Below are 24,083 nucleotides of genomic sequence, written 5' to 3'. Positions count from 1 at the left end.
TTTTCTCCGGTACTGGGAACCGAACTCACGACCTTGTGCTTGCCAGACAGGCGCTTTGCCGCTGAGCTAAATCCCCAGCCCCACTTCAAGTGATCCTCTTGCCTCATCTTCCCTGGTGGCTTTATCTGGGACTACAGCCTGTGCCATTGTCTATGGCTTTAAAATAGTGAGTTTTAAACTGTAGGGCACAAATCACCCAAGTACTTACTTAAAATAGTTTTTTAGGTGCTAAACCCCAAGAGATTCTGACTCAGAGGAAGGCCCAGGAATTGGTATTTTAAACAAGATGAGACACCATCTTTCATTTTAAACAAGCACTGTAGAGGATTTTGATATGGAAAAACTGTTCTAGGCAAGATACAACACTAGGTCAGAAGCTTTAAACTTACTCTCTTTCCATTTTGTTAATATTTACTGATCACTTACAGTATATCAGGCACTTATTTGGGAAGCATTATGAAAGTATAGCACAACTATTATTTTAATTGTGAGTTTAAGTCAGTTTTATAGAGTTATTAGGTTATAATTTGCTAGCATTTTGTTCAGTAGCAAAAAACAGTAAATACTTTTTAAGAATTGGGAAAATAAAATATAGAGTATGTAAATTGATTTTTTTTTACATTTTTCGGGTTCTAAGAAAAATAACCTAGAGTGAAATTCATGTCTTTAGTTGTTCTCTACTCAGTCTCTATAAAATCCTGTATATTCAGTCAAAATACCTACTGTAAGAATATGAATGGAATCATGTGTAATATATATTTAAGATGCATATGTCTGTCTCATCTCACTGCAGTCCCATTTACATTTCCTGCAGTCTATATTTAACATGGCCAGAGCTTTTACTTATTAGCAATAACAGTAAACATTTTTATGTTATATTGAAATTTTTAATATTCTGTCTGTATCGAGTATTATATGTCATAGCTGTTTGAGGAGAAAGCACTTTCTTTATAACTTACCATCCTGTCTTGTTGCTTTTTCTTTACATCCTGAAAAATCAGTAGGGTGCTTTGGGAATCTGCCTTGCTTAATACCTCTCAGAAAAATACGACATGTGGCTTTCATAGAAACAGGGTGAGGAGTATGACTTCAATCCCAGGCAGACTTAGCTTTCCTTCCTTATCTGACTTGATGCTTCAGGGTTTGATAGTAGTAGAGAGTTGATATTGGTGGCAGTGACAGGAATGACAGCGCTTTTTACCACTTGCTGGTGGAAGTACAGAGCTGTCATGCTTGAAAGCTGTGGATATAGTTTATTGGGGCTTGAAAAAAAATGTGTGAATAGAATGGTAGAGATACAGTATGTGGGGTTATTTTTACATGTTGTTATCATAAGCCAAAGGAGAAATATTATTGTCATTAAGTGTGCTCAGCTCTTTTTCTCCCATGAAAAAAATATTCCATGAAAGACGATAGCTTTCATATCAGTGATAAGCAGTTTTCCCTGTGTTTCTACATCAGTACCACTCTAATTCATCTGTGAATTGCTATATTATGATATTCTACCTCTTGTGATGCAGTATATGCTATTATATTTCTGTTAAGTCCATCGTGTCAGATGGAGTGTCTTTCATTATTTTGAAAGTGTTTTGGAGCAAAGGTCAGTCTTTAAATTTGTTTTCTTCTGTGAACTCTAATCCACAATTCTGATTTATTTGTGTATGTCCTGGAGCTACATCTCAAAGTAGTTTAGGTCTTTTCCCAGCCTTATGTTTGGTTTATTATCTCCTTACTTTTTTCTTTTTATGACATCTTCTGGGTTCCTATTTTCCTCTAATATTTATAATTCAACTCATGTTTAATTTTCTAAGAGTTCCTTGAAGGGGGAGCTAAGTTTATATTCAGGAGAACATACAAGTGCCCATTGTTACGATATAAAGAAAATTGTCTCCAAAAGTTTTCCTATTTCCCATTTTCTTGGATGAAAGGAGGAAAAGAAATACAGTATTTTATGTTTTTTTCTTGTGTCTTGTATCTATTCAGAAAAATGACCTATTTCAGTCATCTCATTAAGAAACAAATTTTTCTTACATTTTCGAAGGTGATCTTGAGATACAATTTGAAGCTACATGACCATAACGTGAAAGGATTGTTATTTGACTTTTCTCAATATTATTTTTAGAAATATTGCTATATTTAAGTTTTTTAATTTAAAAGTTATCTTTGTGCACCTATTCACAAAGAATGAGGAAAATATGTATGTATGAATTGGCTGGGTGCCAATTCATAATAATTATTCAGAAGGAAAAGAAAAGAATCTTATTTGTTCATTTTGTTGCTTTGTATACGTTGGTAGCTTTTCACTATGTATTTATAAATTTTTACAAAGTAAAATTACTTAAAAAGATGTGTTCAACAAGAAAATGGAAGATGTAGTTAATTTAAAATGTGAACTTGAAACTTTAATTTTAAATAGTTTCTAATATGAGAACTATTTTGAGTAATGTTATTTATTTTACTTCATTAAAGTGCTTTTCCCCAAATTCTTTTTGTGTTGCCCTTGTTTTCCATGTGCTTTATGCACAGCTTAGTGAAATAGTTCTTCAGTCATTGAGGGTAATCTAGTGTCCTCAGGTTACCTCATACTAGTTGCCTTTAGGCAGCTGGCAAACCTGTTCATTCAGCCTTCATTGCCTGTCACAGCTAACACTCCTTTGGAGAGCTATTGCCACTGTTTTTTTACCAATCCTTTTGTTACGTATCAAGCTCACGGCAATAGCTTTCTATCTTCTGTGTCTTTCAGAATCAGTTGTCTGCATATTACTGTTCTATTAAGTTGTTCAGAAAGTCATTTCTCATGTTTTTTCCTTGCTCCAATATCCCAATTTAACTTCACAGATAACTTCTCACTTTGTATTACTTTCCTTTCACAGAACATGTGCTCTTTCCAGAACATGCTGTAGTAGTTTTCTTTAACAGTACTTGTGTTGTTCTTAAATCTAACATAATGCTTTTCTTCATAACAACTTTACTAATTCTTTTAAAGTGTTTATCACATTTTCTCTCTCATTTTACATGTTTTTATACTTTTTAATATAACTTAAGTATCTGAAGTCCAAAAATCCAAAATGTTCCAAATCATAACTTTTTGAGCACAAACATGACACCATGGGAGAGGGGGGTTCTGCACCTGATCTCATGAGTTAGATTTCAATTGACATGTAAGTACACTAAAAACAGTGTGTAAAATCACCATCAGGTTATGTGGATATGATGTAAATGAAATATAAGAGAATATTTTGGGATATCTGTCAATCTAATCTAATCTATCTAATGTATCTGGTCTGTCACTTGCATAGCTATTCTAAATTGGAAAAACTCTGAAATCTAAAAGACTAATGGAGCAAGGTGTGGAGGACCATGGATATAGTCCCACCACTTAGGAGGCCGAGGCTGGGGAATCACTGTGAGTTGAGGCCAGCCTAGGCTACCTAGTAAATTCAAGGTCAGCCTGAACTACATAGCAAGACATTGTCTCTAAACAAAGCAAAACAAAAAAATACTACTGGTCCCAAACATTTTATTTAGATAAGGAATCCTTGAGCTATGTTGCATCTGCTTTTTAAATTTTTATGCTAGCTCCTTGGAAAAATTATCATTCATGCTTTTGGGGGCTTAAAATTATTAGTTACAAGGAAAATTTATACACTGTGCAAAACCTATCCTGAGGTCAGTAATTTTTAATCTTTTCATAGAACAAATATGTCATAAAAAGTAAAACTGTCTAAACTTCTTGTTCATTTATTTAACCAGAGGTCAGTTGTTGGAAACATTTGTGAATAGTTTTTGAAATCTGAATTTTTAACACAAAAATATTATTTTAGTTCACGTATTATGTACTGCTTAACACATTAAAATTCTATTAAAATTGTCTGGTAGGTGTGAATTTTCTTTCTTGTAGATAAGTAGATGCTCTTTTGTATACCTGAAAGATCCTTACAGGTGGGCTAAATGCTTGTTATCATTCCAATGACTGGTGGAGAAAGAGTTTATAGGGCAAAGTTAGTCTGCCATTTATATTTTATTTTGTTTCTTATTACAGAAGGTGAGACTGCATGAAAACTGTTAGGCAAACATATTAAGGAATCTGCTTTTATACTGAATTATTTGGCATGCTTATAAACCTGAATATTAAAAAAAATGTTTAAAGCGCAAAGGGTTTTTTCTTGACATGAAGACTCTAAAAATAGTCTGATTTTTATTAAGATTACAAAAGTAGACTAAAACTTTAATTATGCTTGGTAATCTAAATATAAATTCATTTTCAAATTTCAAATGAAGATATCAGGACATACTGTGTTCCAAATATATTTATTGATTGAAAATTTTCTTAACACTTTTGTCCATGATGTGTTAGTTTCTTTTCAGAATTAAAAAAATCAGTCTTAACTGTTTATGCTACATTTTGTCAAGTTGAAGGGTTTCTTTGATTCCATAAAACAGTAGAAAGAAAGCAAAAGGAAAGTGGGCCTTTGCCAAGATTTAACATTATGTTAACATTATTATCAGAAGTAAATCACTATTTAATTTGCCAGTAAGCTTAGTGAATTCAGGCTATTGCATGATGCTCATTTCCCCAGGGATTAGAGTATTTAGTAAACTAGGCTTGGTGAATCTCATTTATTTGTATAAAATGATATATTATTGTCTGACATGTATTTTTTAATTTAAAAATGAACTGTTACTTGATTCAGTGAATACAGTATTAAAAAATAAGAATAATTGCTGTCCAGTTAATAAATTACACTATAACAAGTACTTGTCTTATTTTAAATAACTTATTTCTACCTTTCTGATAGTGATATTAGCACTTATTGCCAAATTATTACATTATACCAATTGAAAAATATTCATTTGCTATGAGATTTTCAATCCTTACAATCTATAGATAGAATTAGTAATTTCATAGTTTTCTAACATGAATTGAGGACTGAAGACAAAAATGATTATTACGTTGTGGTGAAGTAGAAAAAATGACAAGATTTATCATTGCCTTAATTATTTTCAGAGTGGAAACAGAACTACTTTATTTTAAAAAGCTTGGAAACTATGATTGCCTAGGAACATTGTGTAAATTGTATTACTCTAAAGTTGCTCTGTATCTAAAATTAGAAACAGCTTTGTTAGGCTTTTCTACAATACTATAAAAAGTCGTTTTTTTCCCTCTCTTTCTGGTATTCAGATTTGTATGGTTAACTTTGTTTATACAAAAAGCCCGAGTTGAATAAAGTTAGAAAATCACTTTATTTTTAATCACTGGTTTTTACCAGTATTTTGATAACCTAGAACATTTGGCTTAGAATCAAGCAAAGAAAAGAAGGAAGAAAAAGTTGCTATCGTTTTCTTCCTTCCCTCCATTACTGGCTTTTTTTTTTTTTTTTTGTATGTTATAGGCATAGTATCTTGGATCTTAGAAGATGTCTATTTTTTTAATAATAAACTTTACTTTAAAAATTTCCCTATCTTGGTGCGCATATATAGGGATATTTGTTTTTGGTTCATGAGTTTTAAAATACTAATACAGCTTATGATTTTCTACATTCAAAAGGAAGATTGAAGTTTCATACATAGTTCATTACTTTTGAAACATGAAATAATATACCAAGTATACTATACCAGGAAATGTAACAGTGGTACAGAAACTCATGGGCTGTTTTGTTTTGAGCCTGTAATTTTGGTTTTTGTTAAAGGCTATTCCAGTTGTCATACAAATATATTTGTAGTTGTGACTTAGAAACAATACACTTTATATATTTTTAAAAAGCAGATACCTGTGTCAGTTACATTTTTAAGTTATACACTGTTTTAAGGCTATGTATTTATTCTTTAAAAAATATGACTTACATGAATGTCTTCTGATGGACATATTATTGACAAAATATACACATGATATTACTTTAACAAACTGCCATGCAACAAATACATTAAGTAATGAAGAAATTGAATATATATGACCTAATCTAATTGACATTCACATTTGAAAATTTACAACATAACCAATACTTAAAATGTTTTTTCTTATATTTGGCAGTAATTTCATTTTTTACAATTTAAATTTAAAACTTTCCTGAATATAGTTTTGGTGAACTTTACAATTTCTCTCAGTCTGTAACAACCTGAGGTACTAAACATTTCTCTCTTATTTCACTGTCTTCATAGGAGATTTTTTTGCTTCTTTTTGGATCTATCCAAGAGTTATGTATTACAGCATTATTAGGCATGGGGTCAGCTTCCACTATGGAAACAACTCGCTTTTTCATTTTACTTTTCAAAACTTTTTGAAATTTTTGTCTAGTGAATGCATATAATAGAGGGTGAAATATAGTTGTTCCATAAGCCATGACTAGAAAGCACAATCTTAATTTTACTAAAAGGTCACTTGGGCCTAAACATAAAATGGTGGTATTTAGAACAGAAATAGGTGTCCAACAGAGAAGAAATGTAGAAATAATCAATAAAGACATTCTGAAGACTCTTTTCTGCCTTTCTCGTCGTTCACGGTGTCGTTTCACGGCTCGCCGGAGGGCAATTATTACAGAAACTGAAGTTCTTACACCGAAGACTACATTTTTCCCACCACTGCTTTGTGACATGTCTGTAGTCTCATGTGCTGTTAGAGAAATTGTCTTTTTCTTTCTTACTTTCTTCTTCTGCCCTGTTGAAAATCTTGTTCCTATTCGAATATTAAGAGCCTGAAGTATCTTGGTGTATGTGATCAGCATTACTATAACTGTGAAGAAGAATATTGGGATCTGTACTAGAAGGTGATAATACATTCCCAGTTCAGTGTAGTATTCATTTGTACTGACACACAAAAGTGTCTTGTTTTCCCATGTATTTCCACTTCGAAGACTGAAAAAATTTACCTCAATAAAGGGAATTAGGAATGAGAAAAAGGAAATAATCCAAATGGATATCATTAACATCACAGCTCTGCCCATTGTCAGAATTCGGTTTGCAGGTTTTACAGAGATGTCATATCTGTCCAAAGTGATAGCAAAAACGTTGATTGCTGTTGAGACGCTTGCAAAAGAAACACAAGCCTCATGGAAACAGCAGATGAGAGCAGTGTTGCTCTCCAGTGAAAGCAGAAGGATAACTATAGTTAGAGGAATACATCCCACACAAATTATTACATCGAGTACATGAAGATTCATTGTAATAATGTTACTGACAGAGTTGATTAAGTTGGATTTCATGCAGTAAAGTACCAATACAGTGAGATTGCTGCCGAGTCCCAGCACAATTTCTAGCATAAGAAATCCGGTGAGAGACACTTGAAAGCTTAATGGATATGATAGTGGTTGGTACATATTGGTGTTGATGTCATCAATGTCATCTCGCACTGTAATGTTCAATTCAGACTGCATGTTGATTTCCAGAATGGGAGAAAAGCACATTCTTTTGGAGCAGTTGGTATTTTCCCTAGAAAGTGAAATAGAATAAACTATTTGATATTTGGCAATTTAAATGATATATAAACATGTATTCTTTGTAAACAAAAATAGATTTGTTGTATACTTTAAGTTCCTAAACTATTAGTGGAAAATGTAGAATTGAGAAGTGTCAATGCTACAGTGCTTTAATGTGAAAGGAGATTGTGTTCTCCTTTTTAAATTATATGGGGATTGTTCCCCTATAGTACAAAATAAGTTAGTATATTAAAAGGGTTTCCATCATTTGGAAATAATTGAGGTATTTTTTTTTGACAACAGTACATTTTTATGCAATAAATCTACCGAGTATGCAAGAACAATTTGTCTGTTTTAAAATTTCCTTTAAAAATGTGAGTACATAGAAATAAATGCTGTTTTAAATGCTGATTGGTGTAGGTGTAATCCTGTAAGATTTCAAATGAATAGGACAGGTATTTCTTTAAAAGGATAAATAATAAAGAGTACTAGTTTGTTTCAGACTATCTTATCTATGTTGATGGACTCAGCCAGAAATTAAAAAGCACTAGGGGATATTTGGAATTATTTCCCACAGAAAAAGGAAAATAATAAATATTTTGTATATTATGGTGAATATGGTCAATGAATTTTTACAATTGATAACTTATAAAAATGGGAAGAAGAGATAGTATCCCAAATCAAAATGCCACAGAGCTCGGTGAAAGATTACTAATCACTCCTATGAGTGATTTATTTTGTAAACATATCCTCTTGTATCTTATGGAAGGAGAAAATTGAAATTAATACATACTAAGAAACAGCCATTTTTGAAGTGTTTTAAAAGAATATATCCATTGTTTTTATTTGTTTAAACAGAGTTCATAAAGTGAAAAAACAAAATTCTAATGAAAAGCAATAGTTAAGCCATTTTAGAGGAAGCTTTTAAAATTACATTTTGTCTGTGAAACATTTTGTATACACCCCCCAGTGTATAATTTTGAAGAAAATAAAATAACTCTGTAGCTAATGCATGTAAATCTATAATATGTAGGAGTTTAGACTAATTTATGAAAATAATATCTGATTCTTTGGGCTAAAATGTCTATAATCAGTATATTCCAGTTTAAAATATGAAATCATACAACCAACTATATTTCACATTTCAAGGGTAGCTTTTTGACTGCAAAGTTCTAGATTCAAAGATACATTATAAAAGCTAGTAATTTTCAAAATTCATGTTAACCTTTAATGTGATGTTACCTTTGACAAGTTTTATAAATATAATTTTATTTATGCATGTTACTTTTGGGATAATATTTCAGAAACAAATGACAGCATTGCTAATTGCTTTCAATTTGGTATAAGTATTACTAGAGGCATATTTATTCAAGTATACAGAGGTCTTAGCTAACACTGAAATCTTATAAAAATGGAAAATTTTCAAGTGTGCCAATTTTTCTGAACTGTCAGATTAAACACCAGGTATTTGTCACATCAGTTAACTAAAGCAGAAATGTCAAGTTAGATAACAGTTAAGAAAAAATGCATCTCTTTTCTTCTGTAATTGTTAAAACCCTGTGGTGGGGATGCATGCATATTCTGACCTACCTGGTTGCTGTTGCCTTATGGGCCTTTTGGCTCACTATAGCAGTTTTTCACAAATGGATACATGATGTCATTGACAGGTTTTGACATGAACTTTTACCTGACAACAGTGAAGTGGCTGTGTTTTATTTCATGTCTTGTAGGAATTCTTTAATTTTCTCTCCAGTACTTCAACTGCATGAATTATGAGATTTAGTTGGCTGATGGATATCTAAAGAACAGTACATAATACTTGTGTTTGTTTTGCTTTAAAAAGTCACGACCAAGAGAAACTTCCCCAAATGATAAGAATTACGTTTCCCTTTGAGGGAGTTTATGATAGTGTCTCTATATTTTCCAGAATATGTGAAAACAGAAAAAGAAACACCAGGTTTCTAACTTCTAAAATGTATTTAGACATCCTTTTGTTAAAATTGTAAGTCTGTTTCTATAGCAGCCCTCATTGTTTTGAAGTGATTTCTTCATCACATAACTTGCTTTGTATTAGAAATCCAGTCCACATTCTTTTGATAAAAACCATCTGCTATTTAATTTGGTTTGTTTTCATTAGAAGAGGATACATAATTGGTCATAAAGCTCAGATGGAAAAATCCATTAGTCCTTTCAATTGATTGGAATATCTGAATATTTAGTGCAGAAAACACTTGGGAAAACTTTATTTTACTTGCTGATTAAGTATGTCATTCTCCTTTTTGAAATTCATGTTTCATTGTTTCTTCCGGACTCAGTAGCTTCCACAATTTTGGTATGTTAAAATATTTACTCCCTCTTTAAAAATGCTCACCATTTTGTTTTCAAGCTTTTACAATTATATTGTGTTTCTTTTTGTAGTTATTTTATGTAGCATCTTCTTAAAATACTGTCCGTTTGTTATATTCCAGCAGTAGTGTAGACCTAGTACCTGCTTTTAACTCTTTAGTTTCTTAAAATCATGTGTTACAAGAATATCTTGCAGTTCGTGGTTCAGAGACCCAGGGAGATTCTCAGTTGCATTCTTCATATTGTCAGTTGTAAATACTGAATTAGTTGCTATGGACCTTTGTGAAAAAGAAAAAAAAGATTAAGAAATAAGATTCATAATTTCTAATTAATTGAAAATTGCTTAGTTTTTTCTGAATTTAAAGCCTATAATATTTATTCTCAAAATAAGCAAACTATATTGCTAGGACCATGGTTATATGCATAAATTACTTCCTTGAAGTAAATACTCCCTTTTTCAAATATAGATTGTATTTATTGTCTTATTTACAGTAGTTACCATTGCAAATACAATCATGACAGAAAGGCTATATTTTTTAATTACTTTTTGCTCTCTTTACAGAAGCTAACATGTATTTTTAGAGATTATGAAGTTAGTATACACTAAACATACTGCCATTCCCTCTTTGTGATAAATTTAACATTTCATGCTGCAAAAATATTGTAGCTTGCTTAATTATTAGCACATGGTTTGAATTTTAACTCATTAAAAAGATTATGTGGTAAGATACTATCAGTTTCCATTGATGAATACTCATGTGGTTAAAATGTAAAAGGTGATACAAAAATGTAACTGCAAATTAATTTTCAAGCCACATGATTAATAAACAACATAAAATTGAGTAATAACTAGATATTAAACCTGGTTCTTGTATGAAATGTAAACATTTTTGGACATCAGAGAAAAACTGTACTGATGACATTAAGGATATTTAATAGTCCAAAGTGACTTAAAAGCTGATGTCTTTGTAGTGAATTAGCAGAGAATATTCTTTGGTTTAACAATTCATCCTAAAAATTTACATTTAAAATATACCGTGTTTTAAAGGAAATAGATCTAAACATTACATGTTCAGCAATAAGTAGCAACAAACAAACTCTTAAAATTAGACTGAAAAATTTCAAAGTAATTTTACCCCACCATGCTGGTTCAAAAGCAGCTGTATACTATAATAAGGAACATATCTTACCTCTGCTAAAGATTAGATAAATTCTTGATGTTGAAGCATTTTCCATTTGATTGATTCATTTTGCTCACTTGTTAGTAGAGGATGGGGGAAGAGGATCGTAAACAGCTCTTCAGAAATGACCTTAATGAAAATATGTGTCTGTACTGTGCCATTGTTTCAGCAGGACTGCTAATGTATGGAGCGTGTAGTGCTGCTTAGAGGCTGCTGCAGTCTCTCACTCTTCCCACTGTGCAATCAATAAGCCTCTGAAAATACATAATGAAAGTAATTTAACATACTGAAGGCTTCTTGTCTCCAGAGACAACATTTAGATTCAGTCTTTCTAAAAAGGAACGGCACTGCTTTTCCGAGGAAAGCCTGTTCTGAGCAGCTTTTACAGAATGACAGCCTACCTTGTCGCTTCTCCCCACTGCAGAGAGATGCAGTGCATTCACTAATTTTGATTGGTCAGTTGTATTGGGCTTAAACTGTGCTTCATATGTATAGCAGGGATTCCCCCCCCCCACTGTTTTATATAAGGATGCTTTTTAAAAACACTGAATTTATAAGGGATTGTATATTGTTCTTAAATAGAATATGAGTAAAATTAATCTTTTTGAAATGTGTATTTCAGTTTGTTGGTCACTTGTTTTAAACATTGAAAACAGGGAGGGTGGGGGAATAGGGAAAATTTGCACAGTAAAATAATATATTCTGTTTCAAGCCTTGATAGTTGTATTTGAAATATTTTCATAATTGTGTTTTTGGTGGATGTTCTTTGTTCTGCATATGGAAGTCCACTCCATCTTTACAGTAAACCACACTGAATTTCAACCAATTTGTTTGTATTCAAGTCATTTCTGTTCCAAGTTGTGAACATCTTGGGGTGTCAAAACATTGTCATGACTTCTGTATTCATTCATTTGGCTATTTCTGTATTTTATTCATTCATTCAGAATATTAATTAAATTGAGCTAAGGTGATTATATCCTATAATATTTTATAAACATTCCATTGCTAATATAATAGTTGGAGTATTTAAAACTTTAATCATTTGCTTTACTTTTGGAGATTACTGCTCTTCACTTTTGGTAACCCTGTTGTTTGGTGGGTGTACACTGATCATTTGCTATTAATATTTGATTTCATTTGGCTTTTTCTGTTTCTGACATGGCACTTTTCTTAATGGATTATTATTTCTTAAATATTGTATGTATCTGTATGCTATTGTTGTTGCAAAAATATGTGGTTAATTATAAAGATAATTATTTAAGATAAGATGTCAAACTAATAAAATAGTGGTACAAATAATAAACCAAAATATTAATGTAAACTTAAATTTCTGTTAATTTTGGTTACCTATAAATACATTTTTGTTCTCAATAGTGATGATAAATTATTTTGGACTCAGTGGGTATAAATTGGATTTGATAACTATTGGCATATAAAATGCCTTAGCTGATAGCCAAATTATTAGACTATTAATCATCACTTATTTCTATTATTTTAGGAATATTAGTGACCTTCATTTTCAAAGTGTTGTATCCTGTGTTATTTGTAATTAGTATTGTTCTAATTTTGAAAAGCATAATCTTTCTTTGGCACTGTTTAAGATTTGTAGGGGAATAGCTGATAAGTACAGGTTTTGATTTGCATTTTTATGGAATAGTGGAGAGTAATGTGAAAAATTTTGTTGTGAATTTCTAAAATTTTCTGTACAGCTTTGGGTGGTAGGGGTTTGATAATGTTAAAAATGAAAATGTGTTATTGTTCATGCATTTTGAAACTTGGGGAAAAGGATCTTATTAGAATGTCAGCCTCACTGATACACATTAAATGTTATTTTAAGCTTAAAACTAACAGAGAAAATATGTTATCGGCTAAAGCTTCTCATAGGGATAAGGAAATTATATATATCATGCTTTTCTGCCTAAGAGTTCCAGGCTTGGTTAGGTTCATTATTAGGTACTGCCACAGAGTACAAGAAACCCAGGCACAGAGAAATGTACTTACTTAAAAGAATCTACAAGTCTTACCAACAGAGTCAGGACTAGAACTATGCAAACCACACCCTATTAAGGCAGTTTACCTCCCTCACTTTGGAAGAGGATCAGAGTCCTTGAATTGGATGATCTAGGTTCAATCATTAATAATTACAGTATAGCTTTTATTTTTGTTGAAATATATTTCTGTGCTTTATTTCTGCATGAGACAGTTTTGAAGTTATCCTCAGACTATTTTGAAAAAAAAAATGTGAAGTTTCAGTAAGCAGTACTAGCAGCACAAAAGCTCATTTCTGGGCTTTGCTTTGTATTCCTTCTATAGTGACATGTAGTTAAAGATATGTATCACAGCCAGCATTTAGTTTTTAATTAAATGCTTAGTTGAATTTTATTTCTTTTTTAAAGAACATAAATTTATTTGGTGCTTATATGTTACTCAGATCTTTACAGGGTATCTCTAACTTACCTTATTTTTGGATATGCTAATATCTAAACCACTGGATTGAGAATCAGATTATATTGTTTTCATAAAAAAGTCATGAAAACATGTCAGAATTTACAGATTTTTGTTTCTATAGTAACAGATTTTCATACTTGTGCATGTAATATATTTTGTATTCATATAGAATATTGATTTTGAAAAATGCTGCTGTTGGTGACTTAAGCCAAAGTTTAAGTTATAATTTTATATGTTAATGTTTTTACTTAATTAGTAAATGGGAAAACAATTTGGCTTCACATTGATGACAGAGCAACAAAGGTGAATGTAATCCCAAAATATAGCTCAATTAAAAGCTTTTTTCAAGTAGTGTTTTTCTTTTTAGTTATAAATATTATGATTGACTTTTTTTTTTATACCGGGAATCGATCTCAGGACCTTGAGCTAGCCAGGCAGGCACTTGTGCCACTGAGCTATATCCCCAGCCTTGAATATTTCATTTGATTTCTAAAAGTCCTGATATGAGGTCTTCAACTTTTAATTTTATATATTTTTCTTCTTAAATTTGGATAACTGCAGGTATAATTGATCGTTATGTTTACACCACACTGTTTGTATCAAATTATTCTTATCCAACTTATGGCTACTTATGATGCTACATTTTTGATGATCCTCTGACTTTGTAAATTAAAAAAAATCAACTTTGTGAAATACTGGAATTAACCATAATTCAGAGTGCTTTGGAATTATTTTTTAAATATATATGCAAAAGCAGGTTTTAATTGCAGGAAATTGCAGGAAACTGGTTAGCTTCAGAAAGTGTACTGTTAGTGAATACTTAACATACTTAATTCCAAACTCTGGTATTGGAGCCCAGGAAAGACAGGATTATTTCAGTTGAAAGCCAATTCAAAAATCTGATTTGGCTTCTTGACTTTAAATTTCTTTCACAACAAAGTTTTATAAGAAAAATAGAAATGGACCATCTGCTTAAACCTCCACCAAGTGGGGAGTAGCCAAGGTAGTGGAGAATCAACAACACTGATGACTCATTATCTATAGAGAATAATTAAAACTAATTATGTTGGATAAAGTACATGCATGAGCATTGTAACAGAAAATCCCACAAACCATTCTTCCCCATCCTTCCCTATCTCACTTGAGTAACTAAAAAATTTCACTTTTATGTTTTCTTCCATATATTTATATCATTTGCCAGCATACTTTACACAAATAAATACATGGCACTTTTTCCATTTTTTTTCTTTTTTTCTTCCCCATTATTTTTTCAAGCCAACACTTTGGACTATATGACTATTGTCACAGTTTAATCTCCCTTTTTTACACTACAGTTGGCATGTCTGTTTGGGGACTTTGTTCAAATTATTACTCAGCCCAGCTTTCTGGCTTACAGTTTGACTGTCTTATATCCCTCTTTGCATCCTTCACATATTATGGATGTTGTTGATGGTTTTCTTATTTATTTCTCTGGTACTGGAAAAATAATATACCATTGAACTATATCCCTAACCTTTTTTCCCCTCCTTCCCTGTTTTGCGGAGCATGTCTCTGTGTAGCCCAGGCTGACCGTAAGCTCCTGATCCTCCTCCCTCATCCTCCTGAATACTGGGACCTTTTTTTTTTTTCTTAAATTTTAAGGCAGGATCTTGCTAAAGTACCCAGGCTAGCTTCAAACTTCTATTCCTCTAACTTTATCCTCCTTAGCAGCTCAGATTATAAGTGTGTCCCACTGTGCCCAACATTCCTCTTACATTTTAATCAAAGAATTGCATGAACAGCCATGTTTGTGCTCCCCAGCCCTCCTATTGGTTTCTCTTTCCTGTTGTTGCCTTTTCTTTGTAAAATTCTCCCACTCTTAAGTTAATGTGCAAATCCAATTCATTTCTGTGTCTTGAGGCCAAGGCAGTTGACAGCTGGATTATATGGTTAACAAAGCTGTGTCAAGTCTCCTATGCTATTATGAGTCCTGCACTCTGGTGGGAGACATAGTTGAATGTTGCCCTATCATAATCTAATGGTCTGTTATTAAAAGTAGTTACATACATTACATACATAATGCTTGTATAAAAAAGGCTGCTATTCCTTATATATGGAGCCAGAGAATGGAGGAAGTCTTCCATAGACAATGGCTGCACTATTGACTAATACCCATTTTACCACTTAGATAGATCATTTGGAAAAATGGACAGATTTTAAGAATTTCCTAATAATTCTTAAAGACTATAATCACTGATGACTTTCTGCTGGTTATATTCACCATTATATATTCAAGTACTACTACTGATTCTAGTCTTCATTTCAGTTTATAATGTCTAGGAAAAGTTCTGGTATTGTAGAGAATTTAAACATCAATTTAGGGAAAATTGACAATATTGAACCTTCCAACTTCTGGATAGTGTCCATTATTTTTGAGATTGAACTGAGGACCTTTGTGCTGAGCTACATTTCCAGCCCTTTTTATTATTTTTCAATTTCTTTTATTTTGAGATAAGGTCTCACTAAGTTGCTCAGGCTGAGCTCAAACTTGTGATCCTTCTGCCTCACCCTCCCAGAGTGCTGTGATTATAGGCTTGTACCACCAACTTCAGTTTATCTTTATCAGTGTTTAGTAGATTGTTGTCTATATAATTGCACATTTTGTTAGATTTTTACCTAATTATGTTATTTCTTTAATGCTATGAAAGTAACATCTAATTTTTAAAAAAACTCAATTATTTTTTATATAATGATTTTGTATTGTACAGTTTTACTAAATTAACTTATTAATCTTTAGAAGGTTTTAAGATGAATTCCATGATCTTTTCTAATAGACAATTTATGTCTGCAAATAGTGGTAGTTACTAAAACATGTGTGATGTATTCATTGTCTTATCTCATTATACTACCCAGCACCTCTGGTATGAGATTGAAATGGGCGTGTCGGGTGAAGCAGTCCACTATGAGCCTTGAGCATCCCTGATCCTTTGAGCTAAATGTACCAAGAATGCAGAGACCTGACTGCTTTTTGTCTGGTCTGTTTCCCAGGATGTTTGTAAGTAGCAACCTTGAGGGATAAAGTAATGACTTGTCAGACAAAGAAAGAGCAGATAAGCAGACTTCCTTCTGCTTGTTAAAAAAAATAATAAATTTTCCAGTCTCATTGTTCTTCCGCTGGGACAGGTCCCTCTGCCAGGGGGGTTGTCAGGCAAGGTAAACTGTCACTAACATGATGCTCATGCTGTTTGTTTGCTGTATCATTGAAATCATTTGTCCAGCTTTTTGTATCTTTTGTTAGCATCCATGAAACAGTAAGATGCTAGCTCTACAGGGTAAAATCCCTGACCCTTAATAATTTCTGACATTTTTGGTGACAAGTATATGATACGGACAAGATGTAGGGTTTCCCACAAGAGAAAGAACAGGGCCATTATGGCCTGGTTTAGGCTTGTTTAGGGGATAGGTCATACAGTAGCAAATGGTCTTAAGTTACTGGGTACAATGACACACACCTGTAATCCCAGCACTGAGGGGAGGCTGAGGCAGGAGGATTGCAAGTTCAAGTCCCACCTGAGCAACTTAGCAAGAGCCTATCTCAAAATAAAAATAAAGTGGTGGTAGAGCACCCCTGGGTTCCATTCTCAATACCAAAGAAAAAGCCGTTGGGATAGTATAGCCATTAAGCCCCCTACTGCCCTACCTGTTAATGAATTTTTTGAGACTAAATAGTGAAAGGTGGAATCAAGTGAAGTGGCTACAGTGGTGCTGTACTTGATGCTCTCTGTAGGCTAGAGGAGGAAACAGCTCAGTTAGGTAGAAATACTAAGGCAGTCAGACAGGGCTGGGCTCTTGAGGGAGTCAGTGCAGAGGATGAGGACACATTATAACTGTGGAGGTGCATCTCTCAAAGGCCAGGCCTCAAGAAGACTGAATGAGCAGGCCTACCTGCATCCCCAAAGGATAAGCAATAAATTGAAGATTATGCCATAATTGATACCACTTGGTCAAATAAAGTCTAGCTAGACTTCAGTCATCCTGGTGGGTGACCAGGACCTCCTGATGCATCTCTTCCTTAAAAGGTCCTTGTTCTTTCCATGTACACTTGCTATGTAACCTGTTTCCCCTTTGGATCTTACCTGTGTAGCTATTCTTGTAATCGTATTGATCGTAGTTTTGACCCACATTTTATCCACCTCGTGATTTTGTATCCACCTCATGATTTTGCTTTGTAAAACTTCCTCTGTGAAGTGGGGTCTGTGGCAACCCACTTTTGGATCCCCTCCTGTCTCTTGAAAATAAACCCAAAGCTTTGCTTATTGGTGCAGAACTACTGTCTCTACTGCTTTTCTTCTCTTCTACTCTAACCTCAGCTGTTTAAGATAAAATCCAAGTAAGGTTGGGAATGTAAAGGATGGAAGAAGAATGTAGAGTTTTCTACCTGTCATTGGTTAAAAGTACCCAGGTCACCATTGTGCAGGTCTCGTGTAGGTGGCAAGGGAGGCTGAAGGCCCTGAGAACTGCCGGGTGGAGCTGTAGCAGCGTGCGCAGGAGAAACCCAGGCTCAGGTACCTGGGAGCTCCAGATAGAGGAGGGAGGAAAGGCACCGCCCTGGGGTAAGGAGCCAGTGCACACTCTTTCTACTACCTTAGCCCTCTCCTGCAGGCCAGCCACCCCTCCTCACCCCAGGCTCTTACTGGGGGAAATAATGTCTTCTCCTACAGCTCCCTTTGTGCTTTTGTGTGTCTCTTGTGTGCTTTGATGTGTGTTCCTGCAGGTAGCAGATAAACATTCAAATTCCAAAAAGCTGAAGTTCTGCTGGAACCTCAGGGCCTGTTCCATGTCCAGTTGTTCTGGCTTTCTCTGCTAAATGTATAATTGCTATTAATGTTTTGACTGAATGCATATAGTTTTAAAGAAGATTCTCCCTTTCATGGGATGCTGCATATACAGAGGTGATCCAGCAAAAACAATGTATCATTTCGGGAGAAAAGAAAAGAGAAGAGAGGGGAGAGGAGGGGAGAAGAGAGGAGAAGAGAGGAGAGAACAGGAGAGGACAGAACAGAAAGAAAAGGAAACGGGAAAGGGGAAAAGGGAAAGGAGAAAGGGGAGGAAAGCAAAGGGGAAAGGGGAGGAAAAGAAAGGGGAAAGGGGGAAGGGGAGGAAAGGAAGTCACATCTTTACTTAAAGGCCTGGTGGCTGTTGATCTCAGGCCATTTCCCAAGTACAGCAGTGCCACCTGCCTGACCTAGCTACCAAGTGCACTTGTTTTGTTTTGTTTTGTTTTTGAGATAGGGTCTCACTGTTTCCCAAGCTAGCCTCAAACTTCTGGAAAGCCTGGCCAAAGTTAAGAAGTAGGTAAGTTTGTTTGCTTGTTCGTTTGGTTGGTTCTATGAGGTTGAACCCAGTTCCTAAGGTATGCTTGGACAAGTGCTCTACTACAAGTACACAGTTGGAAAAGTGCATAGCTGTTTGCTTATTGCTAAGCTCCACCAATGTTTTGTAATTCCCTGGTGTAATGTCCCTGTTTGGGGGTAGGTTAGCTTGAGATTCATTATTAATAGGAGCCTCATGGATCTCATTAATCAATCGAAGATAGTTTGTTCAAAGAGGTAGCTGGTTCGGCCTTAGTGTCATTCTGGTTTTTATGACATGGTGGAAGCTACCCCCTTTGGAGAAAACCTTTATCCCTGACTTCACCACCTGAAGGAAATCCACTGGCTCCTGGGACCTCTTCATGCACAGAAATTCCTGAGAATTCTTGGACTTGGTTCAGTGATGGTTCAGCTAAGTTGAAAGCTGATGCAGTTGTTAGGTGTCAGTGCCAGCTACAGAAAAATGAGTGGATGGGATCATTGCAATCTCAACTCTGACCAGTCCTTCCCTTGATTATTCTTTCTGCATTTTTCATTGACCCTTGGCCTCTTGCCAGTAGCTTAACCTTCAAGTCCACCTGTTAGAAGACTGGCAGATTGAAAACATCTCTCTTGGGGACTTTTAGACTATGAAAATAAATAGCATCTGCCAGTCAAGACAGTATGGCTCACTTACACCTGCACTTTGCAGATTTGCAGTTCTTCCTGGCTCTATTATTGGACTGGATATGGCAACATATCTGTAATAGACTATGCTGGAGTTTGGAAATGGGGACTTAGCAGTGCCCTGCCCAGCTTCTACTTGTGAGAATCCCTTTTCATAACCTGGGCTAATGATTGTCTCCCCATGCCTCTTTCTCCTAGTTCTAACGGGTTTTCAGCAGTGTCTATAAAATAGAAGGGTTACCTATGCTTGGGTGGTTTAAAACTTTATCACCTCATGTTGGTAGAAGGGTTGCAGGCTGGATTTCTTGTTTTTCTCTCATTGAGTGCACTTCTTTCCAAAGGCTGTGCTGTAAGAACTGCTTTCTTGGGCATTTACTGTGTAGTCTTTATTATGAACATCTGATAAGTTCTGTGAAGAACCAGTAGATGGGTGTGAATTCCCTTTGTGCATATCATATGGCCTCTATGGATTCTTTGTTTTCTTGTTAGCACACACTGAGCCTTTAGCAACTCATTAGCAATTCTTACTGGTGTCCAATATTGACTTACCTAAGTACTCAAGTACTCATACCCAATGTGTCCTTAGGGACAACTGTCTTTTCTTACAGTTTAGGATGATTGATTGCCCTGTAACCTCAGCTGTCAGTAAATTAAAGTAAAAATTGAATTTGCAGATTGTTTTCTGCTTTTTCTTGTTGTCAGAATGTGAGCTGTGTTTTTTCCAGCTCTATATGTTCCATATAGAAGCCAGATTACATGCTGGGCTGTTGTTTGGCATTGCATTCAATCCTCACACCTTTGAGTCTTCTGATCTAAGAACATGGTATATCTCTCCACTTTTTTAGGTTGTCCTTAATTGTTTTTCAGTAATATGTTGTTATTTTCAGTGTAGAGATTTCATACATGTGTCCATTGTACAACACTGAACTCATACTTTGTTTTCATATTATTGTAAGCAGTATTTTAAACTTTCGATTTAGCTTGTATGAATACTGTTGAATTTTGTATATTGAACTTAAACCTCATTATCTTGCCAGAGTTTGTTGTTTACTCATTTGTTTTGATTCCCTATAATTTTCTTGCCACAAAATTAATGTGAATAAGTAGATGATTATGCCATCTTTTTCAGTCTTTACACATTTTTGGGTTTGCTTTATTGCCATAGCTAAACTCATAAGTACAGTGTTGAGTACAAGTAGTGATAGCACCGAAATATTTCCTTTTTGCTGATTGTTGGGGAAAAGGACTTAATCTTTCTGCATTAGATTTGATGTTATATATCATAGGTACCCTATTTCAGGTAGTTTCTTTTTTCTCTGTTAAGAATTTTTAAAATCAGGAATATATGTTACATTTTTGGAATAATTTTTTTCCATGTACAGAAAGTTCATGAGTTTTTCCTCATTTAATGAATTTTTCTCATCTAATCCATTGACATGACAAATGATGTGGATTGACTTTCTAATATTAAACTAACCTTACATTTCTGAGGTATCTTAATTACTTGTTGCTGAGATGAAATACCTGACATCCAAAGTTAAAGGAGGAAAGGTTTATTTAGCTTACAGTTTATAGAGGCTTTAGTTCATAGTTGCCTGACTCCAAGGCAGGGTGGCATGCCAGAGGAGAAATAGTTCATGGCATGCAGAAGGCAGCAAGCCCCAAGCTACCACCACATTTCTGTTCCTTATATTTTATCTAGACTACCTGCCCTTAGAGCAGATAGCACTCATATCCTTAATCCTAGTTTAGCATTATGAATCAATCCAAGCATCACATACTCTAGTTCCAGGCATCTCTGAAAAGCTCCACCTATTACCGCATGAGGCTTTGGGAGGGCATCTACATACAAACTATAATTTGAGGTAAACTTTACTTGCTCATGACACATTGCCCTTTTAGATAGTGCATGTTTCATTTCAAATTATTTTGATGAAATCTTTTGCTGATATGTTCATGAGGGATACTGGTCTTTCATTTTCTTTTATCATAATAGTTTTAACATTTTAAAAATGTTCTTTTATCATAATAGTTTTAACATTTTAAAAATGTTCTCTTTCCCTAATTTGGAGAAAGTTTGTGTAAGATTAGTGTTCATCCTTCCTTAAATGTTTAATAGAATTCATTAGAGAAGATATTTGAGCCAGGAAGTTTTATGTTGGTTAAGATTTTCAGCTATAAATTCAAATTATTTAGCAGGTAATAGATTCAGATTTTCTATTTTTCATATGTGTTCTATACCTTTCAAATAATTTGTTTATATTGTATGTTTCCACATTTATTAACATTAATTTGTTTTTAAAATTACCTTATTTTAATTTCCGTAGGATCTGTACTTGTATCTTCATTATTAATGTTGGCATTTTGTATCTTATTTTCCTATTTTATTGGGTTCTGCTCTTAGCTTTCATATATCCTTCTTACTTTGGTGAAAGTTTCTTTCATTGATCTTAATCTTTTCTTTCTAATACATACTCAGTACTGCTTTATTTATGTCCTGCAAATTTGGATATATTTTCCTTTATATCACTTAGTTCAGTGTCTCTTTACCTATCCAAGGTTTATTTTAAAGTGTGTTTTTCAGATTCCAAATATTTGGTGATTCTTTTCAGATTTTTTGTTAATTATTTCCTAATTTAATTCCACTGTGGTCAAAGAATATATTTTGGTTGATTTTAGTTTTATGTACCTTGTTTGTTTAATGGTTTACATTATGTTCCTTTTTGATATTCTTTTGAAAATATTTTTTTTTTCTTCTTATTGGATATAGCATTCTATGAAAGTCAAATAGGTCAGTTGAGGATAGTATCATAAAGTCTGTGTGTGTGTGTGTCTGTGTGTGTGTGTGTGTGTGTGTGTGTGTGTGTGTGTTTTACTGGGGCTTTATTCCTAGCAGTTACTTTTCTTGTTGCTGAGACAAAATCCTTGACACCGAAAATTAAAGGGGGAAAGGTTTATTCAGCTCACAGTTTGTGGAGGCTTCAGTCCATAATTGGCTGGCTCCAAGGCAGGTGGCTTGGCAGAGGAACATTCCAGAGGAGAAACAGTTCATAGTGGCAGAAGATAGCAAAAGCAAAGGAGAGTGAGACAAGCCTCTTTCTGTCTCTTATATTATATCCAGTCTATAGGGATTAGGGCTGTGCTAATCCAATCAGTAGACTGAACCAGCAATCACCCACCTTTATTCCCAGCACCCTTAAACCCAGCATTGTACTATGAATCAGTCACAGTCTAGATTCAGCCACCTCTGAAAAACCTTATGACCACATGAGGCTTTGGGAGGACATTTAGACACAAACCACAGCCCTAGCCCTTTCTTTTCTAATTTGCCTCATTAAATTGCGTAGATTGGCCTTGAATTTGTGATTCTTTTGCTTTAGACTCTAGTAGCTGGGCTTACAAGTGTGTGCTACTATGCCCAGCTCTATTAACTTTTTCCTGGTTAACTTTTTATTGAAAGTGGAGTTATGAAATCTCCAACTATATTGTGAGTTTGGTGATTTCTCCTTTCACTTTTTCCAGGTTTGCTTTATGTGTTTTTATTGAGTGCATGCACATTTAGGACTGTATTAATTCCTAATAATAATCCTTACCTGCTATCAGTATAGCAACTCTAGGTTTATTCTACGTGATTTGTGTACAAACATGTATACCTACATGAGTGATTTACCTTTACTTTTAGTTTGTCTTTATTTTTAAGATACATATTTTGGGCAGGGGATATAACTCAGCAGTGCAGCACCTGCCTGGCAAATGTGAGGTTTTGAATTTGATTCCTGGTACAACAAAAAGATGTATTCTTTGTAGATGCTAATGGTTTGTTTGGCCTTTTAAATATTACTAAAATATTAAATTATTAGTCTTAATTAAAATTATTACATTTTAATTAAATTGTTACTCTTAATTAAAATTTAGAACATTTGCATTTAATGTAATTTTTCATATGATTAAAGTCTTTCACCTTTTATTTGTTGGTGTGTGTGTGTGTGTGTGTGTATGTGTGTGTATTGTAAATTTTGGTATTGTCACACATATCACTGAGCTTTTTTTCCCTCCTTTTTTGGAGCTTTAGTTTGGGTAGTTTTACTTACTCATATTTTAGGTTCATCAATTTCTTTCCCAGTGTTTTATGTGTTGTTAAATCCTTCTAGGGATTATTTAATTTAAATGTGGTGTATTTCAGTTCTCTCTCTATATGTATTTCTTTGTACTGGGGAATAAACCCTGGGCTTTGTGCATGCTGACCTCTTTTTAAAATTTTGTTTCTAGACAATCTCTGCCACCACATGCTTCAGTTCAGCTTAATTTCTTTATTGTTTCATGTTTTTCTTTAAATCTGTGAACATAGTTGTAATAGATGTTTTAATGTCTTTGCTCCTAATTCCAGCAGCCTTTCATATTTTGGTTATTGCTAGTAATTTTTGATTGAATAGTCATTGTGCTTGAACACTTGAATAGATTTTTATCTTTATTGAATGTTGCATTTTACTGTCAGACCATCAACTGTCAAGTTACTTGTGGATCAGGTTGATCTTTTGTGTTTGTTTTTGTAAGCTGTATCAAATAGCCTTAGAGAAACCTTTGCTAAGACTAGTCAGCCTCCTAATGATGTGCACTCATGTCATACCATAATATGTAATGCCCGTGTGCTGAAGGGTCTTCTCATTGAGCTTTCAGAG

General features: G+C 33.9%; 2 protein-coding genes across 3 annotated transcripts in view; one reads left to right on the top strand and one right to left on the bottom strand.

Moving 5' to 3' along the window:
• Cog5 (component of oligomeric golgi complex 5) overlaps positions 1 to 24,083 on the top strand; it is a gene marked incomplete in the record, with an annotated part of 269,280 nt that overhangs the window by 67,700 nt on the left and 177,497 nt on the right.
• Gpr22 (G protein-coupled receptor 22) lies at positions 3,726 to 11,354 on the bottom strand. Of its 2 annotated transcripts, XM_013510539.1 has the most exons (4): positions 11,341 to 11,354; positions 10,949 to 11,193; positions 9,003 to 10,036; positions 3,726 to 7,425 (listed from the first exon to the last, which is right to left on the bottom strand). In XM_013510539.1, exon 4 carries the CDS (start codon positions 7,398 to 7,400, stop codon positions 6,102 to 6,104), a length of 1,299 nt encoding a protein of 432 aa, XP_013365993.1. In that variant the 5' UTR covers positions 7,401 to 7,425; positions 9,003 to 10,036; positions 10,949 to 11,193; positions 11,341 to 11,354; the 3' UTR covers positions 3,726 to 6,101. The 2 variants fall into 2 exon arrangements, with proteins under 2 accessions (XP_013365993.1, XP_013365994.1); XM_013510540.1 differs by lacking the exon at positions 11,341 to 11,354 and having other exon boundaries at positions 9,100 to 10,036; positions 10,949 to 11,317.

Source organism: Chinchilla lanigera, unplaced genomic scaffold (genome assembly GCF_000276665.1).
Source record: "Chinchilla lanigera isolate Chin_1 unplaced genomic scaffold, ChiLan1.0 scaffold00009, whole genome shotgun sequence".
Taxonomy (NCBI): Eukaryota; Metazoa; Chordata; class Mammalia; order Rodentia; family Chinchillidae; genus Chinchilla; species Chinchilla lanigera.
The sequence above is the reverse complement of the archived record's forward strand: the minus strand, read 5'-3'. Positions and strand labels throughout refer to the sequence as shown.

Bases quoted from the DNA above. Each gene is read 5' to 3' on its own strand.
- Gpr22 (XM_013510539.1), bottom strand. From the start codon at position 7,400: ATGTGCTTTTCTCCCATTCTGGAAATCAACATGCAGTCTGAATTGAAC.